General features: G+C 42.8%; 1 protein-coding gene and 1 long non-coding RNA gene across 3 annotated transcripts in view; one reads left to right on the top strand and one right to left on the bottom strand.

Moving 5' to 3' along the window:
• The window catches only part of LOC109322160, a 15,592-nt gene extending 11,423 nt beyond the window's left edge, over positions 1–4,169 (top strand). The window contains exons 2-3 of the long non-coding RNA XR_002104327.1: positions 1,104–1,110; positions 3,591–4,169. This is a non-coding gene — a long non-coding RNA (uncharacterized LOC109322160). The remainder of the gene's footprint in view (positions 1–1,103; positions 1,111–3,590) is intronic.
• LRPAP1 (LDL receptor related protein associated protein 1) lies at positions 3,766–16,878 on the bottom strand. Of its 2 annotated transcripts, XM_019553081.1 has the most exons (9): positions 16,787–16,878; positions 14,121–14,265; positions 13,283–13,407; positions 11,614–11,734; positions 9,692–9,850; positions 9,385–9,504; positions 8,099–8,181; positions 5,581–5,757; positions 3,766–4,528 (listed from the first exon to the last, which is right to left on the bottom strand). In XM_019553081.1, the coding sequence occupies exons 3-9, from the start codon at positions 13,400–13,402 to the stop codon at positions 4,463–4,465; spliced, it is 846 nt and encodes a 281-aa protein (XP_019408626.1). In that variant the 5' UTR covers positions 13,403–13,407; positions 14,121–14,265; positions 16,787–16,878; the 3' UTR covers positions 3,766–4,462. The 2 variants fall into 2 exon arrangements, with proteins under 2 accessions (XP_019408626.1, XP_019408627.1); XM_019553082.1 differs by lacking the exon at positions 9,385–9,504 and having other exon boundaries at positions 16,787–16,871.
• Positions 16,879–19,246: the final 2,368 nt, after the last annotated feature.

The raw sequence follows: 19,246 nt of genomic DNA on the forward strand, positions 1-19,246 counted from the left end.
CTGGGAGAATGGGCGGGGCCGGCAGGGGTCCCCCAACCCCTTGCACTGGAGCCCTGGTGCTGAAACATGTGGCCTGGCCGGCTGCATGTTTCAGCACCGTGGTGAGGGGCTAACCATAGAGATGCTCTGGCATGTCAGTTCAAAGCAGGACACCACACCTGCAACATCTTCTGGGTGATGGCTGCTCAGATGGCCAGGCAGGGGGCACAAGAAGCAGTAGTGCTGCACAAAGGCGAACCCTGTAACCGCAGTCCACTGGCAGCTGGCCCAGAAGGGCAGATGCCTCTACTGGCTCTGCAGTCCTTATCCGAATCTGGCAGGTATGCAGCAGGTCACAGCCAGGCAGCAGTCCATACTGCCAGACGGCTGCAGTGGGTAGAGGGTGTAGGGAACTCTCAGGGATGCTTCAGCAGTCCAGCTGGCACAAGGGGTAGTGTCCACAGGTACCAACTGGCCAGGCCCAAGAAGCTCCTGAGAGCGAGTAGCCCTGAGCTACTTGCCAGGGTCGCTTCTTCTACTGCTGGGGCCAGGGCAGGTGCTGGCTCCTGGCTCTAGCTCCCCCTGGCTGAATATCCGGGAGGATATGGGGGTTATTTTGCCCCTCATGGCACAATTTGCTCCACAACAAAGTGCATGTCTGAGCACATGCACTGAGGCAAAAAGCCCCGGCTCAAATTTGCATCGCTTCCATTTGAGCTGCTGCAAGCGATGTACTTGCATATGTGGACGCACCCTCAGAGTGTTACGTGGAATATGTGCCACCTTCTTCAAGCTTCCCCTCTTCTTCTGGTAGGGCAAGTAGTTCGATCCTTACGTTGTGCACACATTTAGCAATCTGTGCTTGTACACTGACTCAGTAACTAGCTTGTCTGCTGAGTTTTTCCCCTCTCCCTAACCCCAACCCCCCAGCAAGAAGCATTTGATCCAGTGCGTACAATAAATCAACAAAGGAGTGGAACCAAAAAAATGCAGCGAAGGAGAGAATCTATAACATTTCTGTGTTAGGAGTCAAGACCTGCTTGTGTTTGATTGGTATTGTTAAGTCCAAGTTGGCTCAGAGGGCAGAGTATTAGACTCTGACATTGCCTCTAGCCAATTTGCAGTCTCTTGGTAAGAATGTATAGTTGCTGTTGCTAAAAAACATTCTAGCGACAGAAAACTACCATGTGCCTTATCCAATGGAAAAGAAGTCATGTTAGGGATACACTTAGCATACAGGATGCAAGGCAAAAGGGCAGCAACGGTGATTGCATGATAGTTCCCTTGCATATCTGACATAAGTAGGCTCTTCATGGACTGTTTAAAATAGATACTGTGTGGCTCTGGGATGACACACCACAGCCAGCTGTCAAGGATGCAAAAAACTTATCAACCAGCGTCCCAGTAGTGGGACTTGATTTCAAATGGATTACAGTTTCAGCAGGTGTCAGGTACCTATGATCTTGGTAGGAAGCTACGTCAGTTAGAGAGATTACTACAAGCCTGTTTGATGATGTTCAAAGGCCAGGTTGATTCAAGCAAAGACAGTACCTGGTGAAGCAAGAGGTTCACAAGGTGCCATCCTGCCATGCCTTCTGCAAAAATCTTAACAGGGTATCAGGATATCAATCCCTTCAATTTAGCAAAGGCCACAAGTCATTAATAGCAAAGTCTAGACAAGCTGCTCCTTTAGTGTCAGGATTGCTGATTGGGGGTGCGGAAGGGAGAGGGAGCTATAAGGAACCTCAAAACACCATCTAGTCTAGCTAAAAGGATGGATCATCCTGCCTAAACAATCTCAGAAAAATATTTGCCTACATTTGGCCCAACTGCACCAGTCACTGGGTGAAATTTGCTGCCAGTGTGTCAGCAGATAAGAATAAAGCTGCCAGCCACAGACTGAAAATATACTTCTGTATTCACTACTTGAGGGATATGAGGCTGAAAGTTTCTAAAACCGAGACTAGTAATGTTCTTTAACCATCAGGTGGCAGCCCAAACCTTATTTCAGCAAAAACCAAATTACCCAATCATAACCTGGAGAAAATACTGGATACCTAGCTGTTTCATCTGTACCAGAAATGCAGTTGAGACTAACCAGCATTCAGCACAAAAAAACCCTGCATTCGCAGGCATCATATTTAGGCTTGATTAGCCTAATTTTGCCATTTTTAATGTGCATTAAGGGCGTGCACGTGTAGATGTGTGCCCGTAATGTGCATTAAGTTAGGTTAATGTACATTAACACGTTGCGTGTAGACATGCCCGTACACTAATCAAAGTAGATATATCTACACCTACCCTATTTACTCAAATATAAGACAAAGTTTTTCCTCTCCCTATCAGCATGGGGAAAAAAAGCCCCTCATCTTACATTCACATACAAAGAAATCTTATTAAACACATTTTCTATCATTACACTGCTACCAAAAGCAGCATGTGCTTAGAAGTGGAAATCAACTCTAAAGTTGATTAAATGCAAGGACCACTTATCATTACCTTAAAACACAAGGAGCCTGATGGGCTCCTACCACAAGAATATGCTTGTGCAGCCTACCTGAATAAAATACATGGTAGTGTCCATTGTGCGCAGTGCCTTTCAGCACTGACTTTTTTTAAGTCAAGGTAGCTACTACACTGACTACCATTTTGGCTTCTTCACTCCTACCGCTGAGCTGTATCTTTGTTCACATTTCCAATGATTCTTGCTTCTTCACCAGCCTTAAATGTATGGGAAATGTCTTCAAACATGGCCCCAAATAGCTCACCCAGAATTCCTCTTTGCCCACTCTTTCAGCCTGTTGCATATTAGTGTGGCCCCACCCTTCATCCTGTAGGATCCCATGGGTTGTGACAAAAACACCCGGTACCAGTCATGAGTTGGGGGCTAATTAGCACATGAACCCTTTGTCGGGGGTGTGTGGAATATGCACACATATACTGAGAAGTGCTGAGCTGTGGCTTGACCCTGGTAGGGCCCAGTCCAATGCACCATATGGTAAATCATCAGCCTTTGGCTTTGGACTAATATTGTGCATAGTTTATATTGCATATAAGTAGGTTCAAAAGTGCTGCTTAAAAGTATGTGTATGGAGTACTGTGCTAAAACTTGCAGCAGTTTCAAAACGATAAATTGCATCAATTTTGGATGAACTGTCCAAATGCAAATTACTACAGCTATGTTTATTTCAAGGTTTTTTCAAATTTGCCTCTCCCTTCCATGTTTTCACAAAAGGGGATGCAGAAAAAAAAGTTAGGGAGTGGGGGGACACAGCAAGAGGCTACCTGATGCCCCAGATTTCTTTTCCTTGTTGTAGCAGTGGAAGGGGGACAATAATTAGATTCTGTACCTGAAAAATTATAATAAATTGATAAATTTTCCATATATACAAGCTAGTTATTATGGGGGTTGTCTTATATCGAAGTACATTTGGTATATTTATATCCCCATGCTCCCATCTTTTATCTTATTTCATCTCACTTCATGAGAGATGCAGACAACTTCCATCTGAGATGCAAATTTGAAGGCAAAACTAGATTTCACTTTTGTTTCCATGAGCTGCGTAGTCCATTAATTTGGACAGTAATGTGTGATGGGGAGGGAAGGCAAGAAATCAAAATTAAAAACACATTCTTGTATGCAAAAGCAACCAGTGCCATAAACATTATGAACTGCATGCTCAAGACCAACACCAGCTTCTAGCACAGAGCAGAATGATGCAGCAGGAGAGTTGGAAGTATTTTTAGGCAAAGGAGAGGAGGGAAAAACACCACTCATAAAAGTCATTTGGTTTTGTTTAATGATTAAGTGTAACGAAAGGTAACAAAGGTGAATGTGAGGATTGTACAAATTCTCAGTAGTTTTTGAAGGGTGTTAGTCTGGAACTATGTGGGGGGAAGTGACCCCAAAACCTGTTCTTTAACTTCCTCAATATATGATTATGTGCAGCAAAGACCTGATTTAATGCCCACTGAACTTTAGTGGGCAGGGGGTTGGTCTGTAAACACAGATTTTTCTAGCTCCACCTTTAGTCTGTGCAGCATGAGAGACAAACTCATGTTTTAAACCCAGGACTAGTTCACTGATTTGTTGTGGTTTTCATTGATTGGGATGGACTTAATGATACAAAAATAGTTTCCCTGATAGAAAAAATACCCAACATCTTATACATGTTAACAACTGCTTATTTCAAAGACTGACATTGGATTTAGAACAATATTTACACGATCATCAAAGATGCACAAAACTAAATATGCATTTCTAACAGGGTGGTTTCATTTGACTAATCACAAAGATACCAGATCAATGACTAAAATGACTGAAAAAAGGTTCCTTACAAAAAACAACCCTGGTGAATCCTTACTCTTTATCTGCTTCTGTGGATATTTCAGAAGGTCATCTTGATCCATCCTTTCCATGAAGAACAATGTACCAGAAGTTAGTACATTATGTGGAATGTACAATATAACGTGGAAGGGATACTCAAAGTTCATTGTGTTGCAGACCTTTAGAAATTCTACCGGATAAGTCTTGTAGGTGCTTCTTAACCTTAGGGAGTAAATATATATATATGTATTTTATTCAGTGAAGAAGAAATGTCAAACAACTGATGCTGCATATTCTATTTTGCCACCAGTGCTCAAAAGCTATAAAATCTTACTCCTCACACTATACATTTTTTCTAATCACTTCTTAATATAAAAATATGTAAGCAACCAAGCAGCTGCTGAGCACCTGACTAACTAGGCTGGAGTGTCAGGCTCCTTTCTGTGCTCTGTGTTTGGTTTACTGAATTATTGCTATTTTGAAATGTTATATGCAAAATGGAAATATTCCAACGGAAATGGGAAGGGCTGTCCCAACTCAGAACAGCTTGGGGATAATTAGGGCACCCTCCATGAAGGTGGAGGATATGGGTTTGAATTACTTAATTTAGAGGAGGACACATGAAGCCTGGGGAGTACTTTCACCGCAGGCTCTAGAGTAAAAGATGTCAGCACTGCCACTAGCATTACGGCTACCACTTTAAAAGAAAGCAGCGACTGGCTCTGTGTTTTGTAACAAGGCCAAACCAGTAGATTTGCTCTGAAAATGCCCACTAGATAAGGCCTCTCAAAGGTGAGACGTAGAGAGACACCTAGTTTATGAACCCGATTAGGTTTAGGCATGTACCTGAAATAGGCTATTTCAACCTGTAAAGACTTATGCAGTTCTGGACATGCATAAAGGCAGCACTTTAGGTGCCCAATGCAATTTGATGTCAAAATGTGAGGTGTCTTTGGGATTTGGTCATCTTCAGGGTTAGCTGAGCAGGGCTTTTTAGGACTTAGGTGCCTAAATTCTACCCAAGTCCCTTCCCTATGTGCCTCTGTTAAACAGGGACAAAACCATCTCCACTTCCCACCAACTCAGCATGTACTTTTTACTGGACTGGGGCCATCTCTCACCAGTGCCATCAGTTTGCTACTGCAACATAAATAATAAATATGAATGAATAAATCAACATCAGAGATGATATCTGATGGGAAATCCAAATTCCTTCTATGCCAAGGTTAAACCTACAATGGAGATGGATAAACACACAGCTTATTTATACAGACCTTGTATCCCAATTCTTTAGTCTTTTCTTCTAGCATGGTATATTTCTCTCTGTTTCTGTTCAGATGATCTTTATCTCCCATTCCCTCTATGTGCTTTAGTTTCTGATGGGAAATCTCTAGCTGTTTCTGGTAGTGCTGATGTTTTTCAACTTTTGCTTCAAAGTGTTTCAGCTCCTCCTAGAATAATGAATACAGAGTTCAGTTACATGGCATTCTCTTTCTCTCTCTCCCCTCTGCAGCACACTCCTAATGCTGCTTTAATGAATGAGACACTGAAAATCTTTCCAGTTGTCTGCCTCTTAAGAATGCTGGGGCAATGGAGCATCACAACCACCTAGAAGGTCAGCTTTGGAGGAAGGCACCCAAACATCGATCTACTGCACAAACTTCAAGAGGAAGCTATTACTGCCTGTAAGGTACTATGGCAGGACAGCAATGAGTGCTGTTGAGAAGCCTATAAATAAATACTACAAATTGGGTACAATTTTTCAGACTCGAGCTCTTAACTCCTAGAATTAGCTTTTCTTTGTGATCAGACAGGTCATGATTTGCCTTCTTGACTTGTCCTAACTGTGATGGATGTAGACTAGAACTAAGCAATTAAAGAAAAAAACAAAACCCTGAAACAAAACAAAACAAATACAAATACAAAAGCACAGCCTTAAATTTAAAATACCCCTAAATAATGTGGCCCATGTGACAGCACTGTTCAGGGTCATCCCTACTGTTGTGCTAATGATAGCAATAATTCTCTGGGATTTAACACATGAAGAACTGGATGGAGACCCAATCATTTCACAGACCACTCAGTATCTGTCACTGGTTTCATTAGGTTTCAGGCTGAAGGAGTTCTCAAGGGTGATGATCAAGAAACAAACCAGTAAAAGCATCTGCCATCCTAATGGATCTTATTCAGCTTTGAAAGTAGAGATCTTGCCTCTCTCAACATTACTATTGCAAAGGAAGATGATTAGCCTGTCAGAACATCCTAGCCTGTTTTATACATTACACACCACACAATATTTTAGCTTTGGGTTTTACTGCATGATGCCACATGGTATTTTAGCTTTGAGTTGATGAACCATTCAAGCTGCTTTCCTCAGATGATGTGCCAACAGAGCATCTTTCAGACTTTTCATTATGAAACCTATGTAGGTTTTGCATTACAGGCATTAAGAAAGAGAGACAGTTTTAGCTGCTGAGTATTCAAACACAGCTTAAAAGGAACTTCAGCAAGTCTGATCCTTTAGCTTTCCGTTCCTAATTTACAAGTCTAAAATATCCCAGGATTCACTGTGCTGCTGACATGCATAGCAAGAAAGCTTTACACAGGTATGTGCTGTTTGCCTAATAGGAGATCTCTGCCTGAATATATTCAGGGGGATATTTAAGGGTCAAAGTGATTATTTTTAGATGCTCTCAGGGGAAAACTGAAGTTTGCCTTATTTTAGAGAAAAGATTTGAGCCTGATTTACCCTTCATGCTGTTGTATAGGCCCAATTCAAGGCCACCACAGCCAACGGTAACCTTTTCACTGACTTCAGAGGGCTTTGGAAGAGATGCTACATTAGAAGTAAGCATGCTGAAATCAATGTCATTGAAACCTGTTTAATTGAGAGGAAATACGGTTTCATGCGACTAAGGAAAGGAAGGGCAGTCCTGTGAGTTCAAGTGGGACTCTGGAGATCTGAAATCTATCCTGGGCTCTGCCAGACTTCACAGAGGAGAGGTTACCTACATGTGAAGTGGGTCCAGTACTTTCATATGTTCCAAGGGGTTGCTACCAGAACACAGGTTAACATTCATGAGCAGGCTTTTGAAGCAACTATAAATTTTATATAGTTCTCTATAGTTCAGAGCCTGCTCACAAAGTATATATAACATTATGTAGTTCAGAGCCTACCCATGAACTTTAACCTAACCCCATCCTAACACCCTTTCAAGGAGATGAAATATGAACTCTCTCTAGATGCAGATAGAGAATGAGAATGTGAGGGAACATAGCATGTGCAACAGCAAGAGCACGAATTCAAAATGTCATTGCTTTGGAAGCCAGTGGTGGCAAACATGATCACCACAGTAATCTCTACATTCAGATTAAGAGGGTCTCTATGCATGTATACTGTTCTTTGGTGTGAAACTGGCAAAGCTCAGCCTTTCCACAAGGGGAAAATAAAACCCCAGTTTTTATAATTTCCTGAAGCATTAACTACAATTGGATATTAGAAAGCCAAAAATGGGGGATCCACTTGCAGTGAGATTCCAGTCTTATGCACAGTTAAGTATATAAGTAAACTTTACTCATGGGAGTAGTTTCACTGAAGACAATGATGCAATTTGATTACTGAAGCCATCACTACGTGGCTACGTGTACGTATGTAGGACCAAGACTCACGTTTGTCTTGTTTGGGGTGATCACATAATAATTTGTCTGCTGCTGTTATATCTGGAGCATAACAGACACAGGGAGAAGGTTCTCCCTCCAATGTAAAAGTAAAACCATTAAATGTTACCTTACCCGAAAGGATTCAAGCTCTTTCTCAGTGAAGTTGGCAGATTTGGCCATGTCCCATAAGTCTATCACCCTGGGTTCTTCAAATTCTAAAGAGACACATACCACAATCCTTTTTATTTCTAAGCAGAAAATAACACTGTATGTGAATACTGTCTCCATGAGAAGTGCACACCTGAAGTAGTATTGCATTACAGGGCTGCCTACGCACATTCAAATGACAATTTTCTCATGTTTGCTCTCCTGATAAAAAAAACTCAACTGGAAGTGCATGAATAGACATTTGAACACTGAGTCCCTGAAGACCAGGAAGGTTGGAGTGCTGACACTGTGTAGCCAGGGGGCCCCTGTGCACACATCTCAGCATGTTCTGCAGGCACCTTCAGTCTGGGTGGAGACAGATGGCAGCAGTGCAGAAGGCAACTCTGACTGGCTGATCCAGACTGCTCTGAGTCAGCCTATGTCTCCCTGCAGCACAATGCAGGGATTCTGAAGGAGGCATATTCTGCTGCCTGCTCTGCTGTAGTAGCAGTCAACTCCAAGTGACACACTGTTTCCTGGGTAGTGGCAACAAAGCACCTTGGGATGCTGGAGGACTGTGCTGTAACTTCTCTGAGAAGAGAACATACAGATATCTGCTCTCTCAGAAGAAACTATCCTGGGACTGATTTAACTATGGCTGCTCCCAGGTTATTTTTCTCCCGGAGCAGCCATTTTAATTTTGGGAGAAAACTCCTGGACATCTGTACGCTTGCGGGTTTTTTTTTCCTGGGGGAATAACTCTCCCAGAAGAATCTGAACATCTATATATGGCCTACATCTACTTTGGTGTTGGGATTTTTTATTTAAATATGTAATACTGTACATGTTGGACTTTTAAATGCAAAGAGACCTAATCAACTCTTTTGCATCTTTGCGTACAGATGAAATCCTGGTTGAAAGAGGGAAATATTCCCTCCATGGGATCATTAATCCTGCTTCTTGCATTAGTTCCCTCACGGGGATCAGTATCTGAGGCTGAGGCAGGGCTGGAATCCACCTGTATTTCATAGTAGCAACTCTGAAGATTTGTGAGACTCTAGCTGTTTGGATAATGCCAATGCTGGCAGCATGAAACACGGACCAAGTATTTGGTATACATGGCAGTAAGGGCTACATGCTCTGGTCAGAATCAGAGTCCCACTTCCCTGTCCGTGACTCCACAGTTTGCAGGGACAGCAGTCCCCAGTACCTCTGGCCCTACAGTTTCTATAGTGCAGAGAGGTTATAAGCAGCCAAAAGGGAGTCTATACCTAGAGGCTCTGTGCAGCCATGGTCCAGGCGGTTTGGCTCATTCTCAGCTTGCCCTTCTCTTCCCTGGTACAAGCTAGCAGAAAATTGAAGAGAATGGCTACCTATCTTTACTGTGGAACCTGGGTAGAGAAGAAATAGGGTATTTGGGCCCTAAGGCTGGCACCTGAATAGAGTTGGCTGGCAGTGTCCCTCAGTGTCCCAAAACTGTTCGTCATAACCTTGTAGAGCACTCATTTGGCCGGATCTGGCTAAATGAATTTCTATAAGATTGATCCTAAATAAAAGGGCAAACAGAGTGACCCATACCACTGGTTGTGTCGTACCCCTGGTGGCTGACTTTGCGTAAACGCTCAAACCCTTGATTGATACTCCGTAGTTTGTCTTTGAGTTCTCTGTGCTTGCTGTGCAACAGCTCTTCTTTCACCACATTCTCTTCAGAGGGGTTGATTACGTTTTTGTGGATTTCTATTTCAGAAAGACACACGATAATTAATGATGGGCCAGATCCTGAGAAGTCAGAAACCCCAGCAAACCCCAACAACTTGAACGCAGGTAATAAGTGGTAAGCCCTTCTCAGTGATTAACTGCATAGTAAATAAGCATCAGTACTATACATTAAGAAGCACTTTTTTCTTTTTTAAATTGATGTTATTAATGCCAGTGATTTAGTGCAAAAATACATCATATCTTAAAGCAAAAACTGTAATAAGATCCAGAATAATATTATCCCTTTTTGTAGGAAAAATCTCAGCACACCGGAAGTATTATATTCCAGGGGAACACTTCTATGTTCCTCTTTTGACCTTCTGAGCAGAACCGTTCTATGCCATGCTGCTGGGGTGGCCTGAAGGGGCAGTTAAGAGTAAGGCTCAAGTTAAGGAACCACCTGGGGCTGCTCTGACCTGTGTCAGATGCTGAAGTGACCAAGTAGTGTGACCTGCTCAGCGACTGCATGGCTGGGGCACCCCAGTGGCTGAGTGTGTACTCCACCCTCATCCCATGAGCTACTGGGGACCTCAGCTGGCAGCTCCTCCATGGAGCCGCTGCCATGGATGTGTATGTGGCAACCTTCATGGACATCCTGCCCCTTCTGCAGGCAGAGGGAGACTCTGGCACACATGACCCTCAAGTGCACCAGGCTGTAGCCTCTCCACCTCCACCTCCAGAACCTCCTCTTGAGGTTCTGGTTGAATTTCACCCTTTTGTTTTTGGTCATCCCATCCACAGCCCCACCAAGTCCTGTGACCTCCTGGTCAACCTCCTCCTGGCCAATTGGGCTCTGTACTTGACCAGGAAGAAGACTCTGGTCGGGAAGGTGCCCGGAGACTGCAGGGCCGCTTTCCTCTCACTTGTCCAAGCACATTTCCAGGCAGAACATTGGCTCCTTGGGTGCTGCCTGGGGTGCTCTGCTTGGTGTCCCCCCACGGTGCACTTATTTTGTCCCTATAACCCCACAAGCATGCCCTGTTTTTCCATTATTTGTCCCACAAAAATCAGCTGGTAACTGAGGTTCCTACCACTGCCCAGAAGTGGCAGCCACATTGTCCTTAGTGGGCTAGGCCCAGAGCTTCAGATGCCAAATAGGCCTATCCTGTTTTTGCTTTAGTTGATTCAAGGAATTAGCTGTATTAGTCATTCATTGGCCCCACACTGTAGAGGCTACTAGTTAGTTGGGTGGGCCTTGGGTAACACAAATAGACAGGTGCTGAAGTGACCTCTAGCAGCCTTAGTGGAAAGTGACAACGGTGCCACTTGCCTCAGCCCCACTTAGCTGGGATGAAGCAGCAGGATGAATTGATCCTCTTATTGCTTTAAGACCATCTTTTCTTGCCAGCTGAAACCCAAGAACCTGTCAACCCAGTGTCTGAGAGGATATATAGTCTATTCTACTGAATCAGTCCCACTTCCAAGGCCTAAGGGTTAGAAGAGTGGCCCAGAACTCAATGTTTGCCAAAAAAGCCACTGTGACCCAGTATTCTCCTTGCTCGCTATAATGCTCATGACAGTCTGCAACAGAGAAACCAACTGTTCAATTAGCTGGAAAGGTTACTAGAAGAAGACACAGAATGATACCCTGCAGGTATCTATGAATGTCAGCAGCTGCAAAGAGTCCTACTATTAATACAGGCATCAGTCTTATGGATTTTAAAGATCATTAGAAACAACTGAGGCAACTGGCAGATAGAGGGCTGCAGTGATTTGGAAACATAAGGCAAACATTTAGACACCTTCTGTTCTGCTCACAGTCTCTAGCAAGAGATTATAGTCATGAATCTTTTCTTTGTGATGCTTAAATTCTCGCCACAGCTTATCCAGTTCATCCTCAGAGAACTTCCCAGAGGTCTTAGCCTATGAGAAATACAAATGAGATAGCAGTTAGAAACCTCTTCCATTTCCCAGGCTCAGCGTACAATAAATTCAGTTGCCAAAAATATATTTTTAAGCATTTAGGGTAAGTCTCTTTTTAGAATCCCATGAGGCACATCTTTTCTTGTTATCAGGTAGGATGGGGTCAAACTATGGCCTCACTGAATTCAAGGCAGCTTTCTAATTGAGTTTAATGGGGTTACATTCTCACTTACCAAATAACTGGAGATAGAAGGAAAAAGAATTCTGGCCATGCATATATGGTAGGAAGCTGTCAGGTAGAAGCATAAGAGACACAAACTGTATACTCAAGTTAGGGGTCTATCTATACTTGAAATTTAACCGGACACAAAGATAAGCTTTATTGGAGAACTCTCATTCTATTGGTGGAATACAGCAGTGCATATCCTGGACTTGCTCTGCAGCCAACTGCTCACTGTACTTATTAGCAATTAGAGGCATAGGATTGGCAGCTGGAGTGCTGCCCCAGTATTCTGGAGATGGTGCTGCTTGCTGTGATGCTTTCCCTCCCACTGCCTAAAACTGATATTTGCACATAATAACCAGGTAATTGCTGTTAAGAAATGTTTCTAAATGGTTGTTTTTCACTTCTCCCCAAAGAGGGAAAGTACAGCCCTTGGCAGGGACACTGTCAAGCTAAAATAAGCAGGACAAATTTCTCTCTATATTTTACATCACACAGCAAACGTTCTGGTTTTCAGTAAAAACTCTGAAATGTTTCACTTGCAAATACTACAAGATGAAGCTGTTGGTTAAAAACCCTAATTGTATGAGACATGCATCTCTTTTCCTCACTAAGTTACACAGCAGTTGCTCAATTATTCATATAGGGTGAAATCCTGGCCCCATTGAAATTAAGGGCAAAACTCCAGTTGACATCAGTTTGACTGATATGCTCTCTAACAGATGCATTGTACCATATCCTCGAGGAGGATTGCTGTCAATGAAGTACTAAAACCTCTTAGTCCGAGTCTGGGTTGCTCAGCTCCTAGATAGAGGAACATACACCCCAGTGAAATCTACTTTGGTTTTGTACACCTTGGTAAAGTATGCAAGGCTTAGGAATGGAAAAGATGACCAGCTATCCAGGGCAAGGTTTGTTTTGGGTGATATCTTTTATTGGACCAAAGCATGGTTGGAATAGATTTAAGCTTTCAAAGGAAATGCATTCTTCATCAGGTCACAGTTATCCAGAGTAATTCACATGATAGGTAGCTATTACCATGTCTCACCATTAGGTGGTGGGGAGTAGGTATTAGCCTGCTTGCATTTACTAAACAACTAAACAGGCAAAACCTAAATCAGTTATACAAGCTGAGATTTACTCTGGAATCTTTCAAGGGTAATTCTGTATCAGGGTTTAGGAACTTGTATCATCTGCCTGCTACTTTTCTTACTCTGATTACAACCACATGATTACAACTGTTTTGTCACCCCAGGCTTCAGCAAACACACACATTTGAATGAAGATTTGCTTCCTATATTGCATAACTGAGAAATTAAACTCACTTTACTCCATAATTTCTCCAGTCTTGGATCATCTAGCACATCACTTTCTGAGCCATCTTTGATGTAGTTGGAATCTGCTATTTGAGCATCCTTCTTTCCATTCATTCCATATTTAGCCATAATTACTGTGCGGAGAAACAAAAGGTCAAGAAATCCTAAACCTAAGAGCTAATCATGCTTATCTTAAAAAAAAAATCTGTATCTTTTCCTGGAACCTCTTTTCTCCTGTATATCTGCTCAGTGTGGAGCCATCTCTCAGCTGCTATCTGGACCACATGGAAAGGTTGAGGAGCCTGCTTGACTCAAGAGTTCAGGCTTTTAGATCAAGCAGTAGTTCTCAACCTTTTCAGCCTCAAGGCACCCACTTCATACTTTGTTGGAATTTAGCAGCACCCCAGCTGAAAACTACTGAGCTAGAATTAGCTCATGCCAGGTGAGGGTAGAGGAAGAGCACACAAAACAAGCTACCTCAAGCCAGGAGCACAGAAGATGTGAAAGAAAGTGGCACTGTTTAACACACACCTCTGTTCTCTCATCCTTTGTTCATACATTAGAGTTGCACTATCATCAGCGTAAAGACTTCTGTCCTCAGAAATGCCTGCATCTAACCCATTTCCCTAGTTACATCCAGTTTGTTAAAAGGGCAAAATCAACTTCATTCTGCACACACCGAGATGAGATGCACTGATCTCAGTACAAGCTGGGTGTGCTCATTGCCTATGAAAAATCAGCCCCCATTTAATGCTTAAATACAGGTGCCTGAATGCAAGTGTCTGGACTAAAATTTTGACTTGTTCAACCGTGGGCACTCAGGTTGTTACACAACATTACTTCTTACCATGTAAGTTGCGTCTAAGTTTGGCTTCTTTTTCTCCATCTTCATCTAGCCCTTCAGCCTTCAGTTTTTTCCAGCCTAGTTCATCCTTTTCTTGTATTTTTAGATCACTGTGTAGCTCTGCCAGTTTTACAGCAGATAGCTGGAGCTAAGAAGAACAGAGAAAAGCTTTTTAGTCTGTTGCTTTGTATCACATGCGCACACGTGCACACACAAAAGACACTCTCATACACGGGGGCAAAGTTACCTCCAAAGCCAGACTGATATAAAAGACATTTGATATTCAACTGAAAGGCGACAGTGTCAATCAGAAATCAAGGACCCTGCCATGTTAAATGCGATTCAAACCAAACTGTTTACACACAGTCATTTCAATTAGCCTTTCATATCTAAATCCTAACAGAAGCTCCTCTGCCACTTCATTAACAGCTAAATTGACCAGGTGAGTTATAAAAATATATATTTTAGCCTTTCTTCTTAGGAAGGCTGAATAGGAAGTGTGCTTTTTTACAGCTCTCATTATGGGAGAGAAGGAAAAGTGGTGAGGAGATGTATTTAACGTGGTACTGCCATGTTAAATATCCTTTGGCATTACTAGTACTGTATAATATAAAATAATCTTTTCACCCCCTTTTTGTTTAGGCCACTAAAATTAGACATTTTTTTCTGATTCTAATCTACTAGATTTCACTGCACAGTGCAAACCACAAAGTGTATCTTTTTTTAGAACCGAATACATGGTATGTTTTGGGGAGCATTCTCTTCAATTTCATTAAGGAAGAGTTGGAACTTGCAATATAATTTTAACAAACCAAAATGAATGCCTCTGATCAGACAGATCATTAACTTTTGGACACACTTGTCTAGTCCCCAACTACAGACAATCCCTGAGAGGTTCCCTTCAGAGGTTACTCAAAAGGTAACTACAAAAAGTAGCTTAATGTTAATTTCCTATAACGTAATGGGCTGATTCAGCAAAGCCCTTAAGCATGATTTTCAACAGAAGCACAGGTTTTACCACTGAATTTAAGGGGACAGAATTCAACAGGATTACTTGTCAGCTTATTTTGCAAAATCAAGACCGCAATTTGCCGATACAATTTGCAAAGCTTTGGCTTAATCTATATTATAGAGTTCTGCTGCAGAAGCCAAGTCCACAATCAAAGCTCCTCTGGGGTGGCAGAACCATTAAATTACCTGCACCAAGAGGTGTAAGGCTTTTGCAACTAGCTGAAGGCAAACGTAGGCACTGCTGTGCCTTCTGTCACCTACCACAGTGCCATCAGCAGCCAGGGCCTTCTGTATTCTCCGGTGTCACAGGTGCTGTGATGAAGCCATGCAGAGCCACCAGAAGCACATGGATATGTATGTGGTCTGATGGCTGCAGGTGGTTATCTGCTGCTAGACCTTCTGCCAGCAGTCAGGGAACTATAAACAAGGCCCTAGGATAGTTAAACTCACAGTTAAGATTTAAGGGTCTGTGTGATTAATAGGCTTACAAAAGTTTAGGGCTGGAAGGGACCTCGTGATACTGGGCTGTCTGGTCCCGATCCAGTATCGAACTGTGCAAGTCATCCTACTGACCTCTATGCCACTTATTCCATGGGACTTTGCACGTGCTTACAGTTAAGTTCTGCTTAAGAATCGATTCAGCCAAGATTTTAAGAATCAGCACATCAGCCCCTAGCCAGCAAAATATTTAAGTCCCTTGGTACACTGCCATTTCGGAGCTCACTGCTCAGTACCTTGCAGAATTGAGCCAGACCAGCTCAGTCATGACCTCAATTTCATATGTAGGCTCTACCATACCGCATTAAAAAAACACTATATGGTAATATGGATGACTGAGTTTCTCCAAGACTTCACGTCTGTTAATGTTCAACCTTAGAGAGGTATACATTTAACTTCTTCATTCTGAACCAACTGGACAGAAAAATACCAATAAGTCAACTAACAAACCGATTCCCACAGATTTTCAAAATGAGATAATACAGCATTTTAACTATACGTCTTTGTTGTTAGACTCCCATTTTCCAGTTTCATAGATTCGTAGACGTTTGGGTCGGAAGAGACCTCAGTAGATACCTGCATTGTGCAAATACCTTATTGCACATAGGCACTGTATATAGCACAGGCCAGATAAATGTGTTTTAAACATGTTAAGCTTTGGAGAGGGTAGGGATAGCTTTTGTTTAAAAAAGACTTACCTTTTTCACTTACAGAATTCCCATCTCCCCCAATATTAAATTTTTATGCAGACTTTTCTTCCTGAGATTTAGCCTGCTCAGGAAAAAAAGTTTCAGTATCCAGTTTTGGTAAAAGTTTTGGAATGAGAAGTTTTCATTTCTCATATTGCTGTATAACTTTTATTGGTTAATTTGGTCACAGCACTGTTTAGTCAGGCAAACTAAAATGTCTTTTTGAAATTCTTTTAATTTCAAAAGAGAAAAAGAAATCGAATTCCAAAAGTAATTCTCTGGGAAATTCAACAGATAATACTTGGAACATTAAAAATATAACAGGAGTGCAAATTGTTGGACAAACTGAGTGGAATTCTCCTGCATCTCCCATTCTTTTAGCACAGTGATTGGTGCAACACAGGACCTACATGTAAAACAAATTTACCATCTGCTTCCTCCTTGAACGACAACAGTAAAGCTACTACTTACAGTATTAGCTCTCTCTGAAGTTCACGACAGGCAAGCCCAATAATTACACCAGCTATAACATCACAAGGAGTACATGTAACTTTGGCCAGCTGAGCCAACAGATTACTAGATGTAGCAATACAAAACCTTTCAGAGGTAGCTTATAATTAAACAGTATAGTGACAAATTATTTGTTCCTTACACTGACCAAATGTTAAAGTTTAATATCATTGATTGACATCGTTGGAAACTGCAATCAAGACCCAGTGAAGCATTACCAGGTAAATCAAAGATTGTGAGGCTCTGTTATAACTGGTATCAACAGAAACAGAAGTGAGACCATTCTGAGCAAAGGAGCGAATCGTCCTCTTCTTGCAATGTTCTCAAATCATCACAGACTTTGGAATTCATTCTTCCTAGGGGGGTTTCACAAGACAGGAACCTCTGCCAGCAGGCTGTATTAGAAGTACTGGGGCCACACCAGTAAAAGCATAAAAGGTTCTTTAAGAACTAAAAGCCCAATTGTTCACCCACAGAAATCAGCTGGAAACCTGTCGCTGATTTTAATGGTTCTAGACTTAAGCATATGTACACAAAACGGACTAGGAAGAGCAGGGTAAGCTAGGAACAAAAAAAAAAAATCAAACCTTATTTTTGGGAAATAGGCTGGGATTGTAGGTTACCACTGAATAACACAGCATTGCTCAGCTAAGTTACAAAACAACATGACTGTATGTTGAAATACGGCATTTCAGCATCCATCCCTGATGCAGCATGATTAAGATCTTTATTTTCAGCTGCTGCTGCTCAACGACAGTAAAGGCCAGAAGACAGTGTCACCAAAGCTCACAATACAGAGCATGGCATACTACCCCATTTATACGTATAGTAAATGCAGCAGTGAAGCTGGTTTGGGATTGTATTGCCAATTTTAAACTTTTCCCTAGATATGCTGAAAAGATCATTGGGGTTTACAAAAGATCAGGGAATTCTGGGTTAATTTGAACCTGAGAATGAAATCGAGTCAGCGAGAAAGCCACCTGTGCATAAGCCAACTAAATAAATTGATAAAAAGAATGCATTTCCTCTCTCGAGGCCCACCCATACAGCTAGCATTTACTACAGCTCGGTTCGTTACATGAATAGATTCACCAACACTCACTTTAACGCAGTGCGGGTCCAATCCTTTTTGGCAGGTATGTCACAAAATATTCCTGCTCTCTCCCCAAGTCTCACTGATTTCCTTTTTGTGCCGAATCTGCTGCTCTGCTTTCTGCCGCATGCCCCCGTCCAATCTCCTGATCCGCTTTCTGCCCCATATGCCATATCTGATCCCCTGCTCTGCCTTCTGCCTACCCTAGCTGTTGCTGTGCTGCCTGCCCACTCCCTCATGTGTTGCATGCCACACACAGACAGACCATTTGTAGCACTTTGGCCTCACGGTTTAGCACAATAGGATCTTTGCACACACAGAGCAAAATAGAGACACATTTATGTATGGATATGAGGCAGTTTCACTTGCTGCACTAGAAGGGACGCACAGTGGAATTAAGGGTGCGGTATGACAGTTAACCAAGTTCATGCCCATCTTGGATCCAAGCCCGGTCAGGAATCACAAACGAGGTTTTCTTCCACCCATCTTGCCTAAGGGACTTGATGTGGTAAGTAACTGGAGAAAGTACTGGGCTCTGCACAAAGCATGACAGAGGAAGCAGGGCCTTCTACCTTTTGTCCAACACTTTTGTGACTAGAGAACTTGGGATGCAGGAAACCCGGGTTTGATCACTCCCTCTGCCTGAGACGTCCAACCCGCATCACACACTCCTCGCCAGGGAGTGCTCCAACTACTAGGCTGTAGGTATGGGGGGGGAAGGGGGGCACCACTCTTGATTTGAGTCAACCTAAGTGATAGAGAACAAACACGAATATGGCCTGGAAAGGCTGAGACACTTGCTCCAGTCCTTGCCGCAATGATTGTTTAATGTAAAATACTGAAACAGTCCTGGGAGCATGTATCTACCTGATCCCTTCCAACCCTTTCATTCCCCAGGTGTTAACAACCTTCTCTTCTTTACAACTGTCTTGATGCTCCACTAATCAAGCCGGCCGTTGTTTGGCAATCCTGTTGCATTAGCTGCTCCTGGCCACGGAGCTCCTCTTTCACAGCCCTGCTGATTGCTCTTAACCTCATTCCAACGATGATTTTGCCTCCAGCTTAAACAGAATAACAGCCCTAGGCCCCTAGCACATTGGCAAAGCTTATCATTTATTTTTAGCTTGAAAAGACACGACGTTTTACATGGGATGAGCCTGTCCTCATTTACAACCCCTTTTCGAAACCCTCGATTTGCCCACGGACACGCGTGCTAGGAGCGCCACGGGGAGAGCCCACCCCGGGACCTGGCACCTCAGGGGTAAGAAACGCGGGTGTCCCGCGCCACTGGGTGCGTGAACGCCGCGTGCCCAAGCCTGGTGGGGCAC

Source organism: Crocodylus porosus, unplaced genomic scaffold (genome assembly GCF_001723895.1).
Source record: "Crocodylus porosus isolate Cpor-Errol unplaced genomic scaffold, CroPor_comp1, whole genome shotgun sequence".
Classification (NCBI taxonomy): Eukaryota; Metazoa; Chordata; order Crocodylia; family Crocodylidae; genus Crocodylus; species Crocodylus porosus.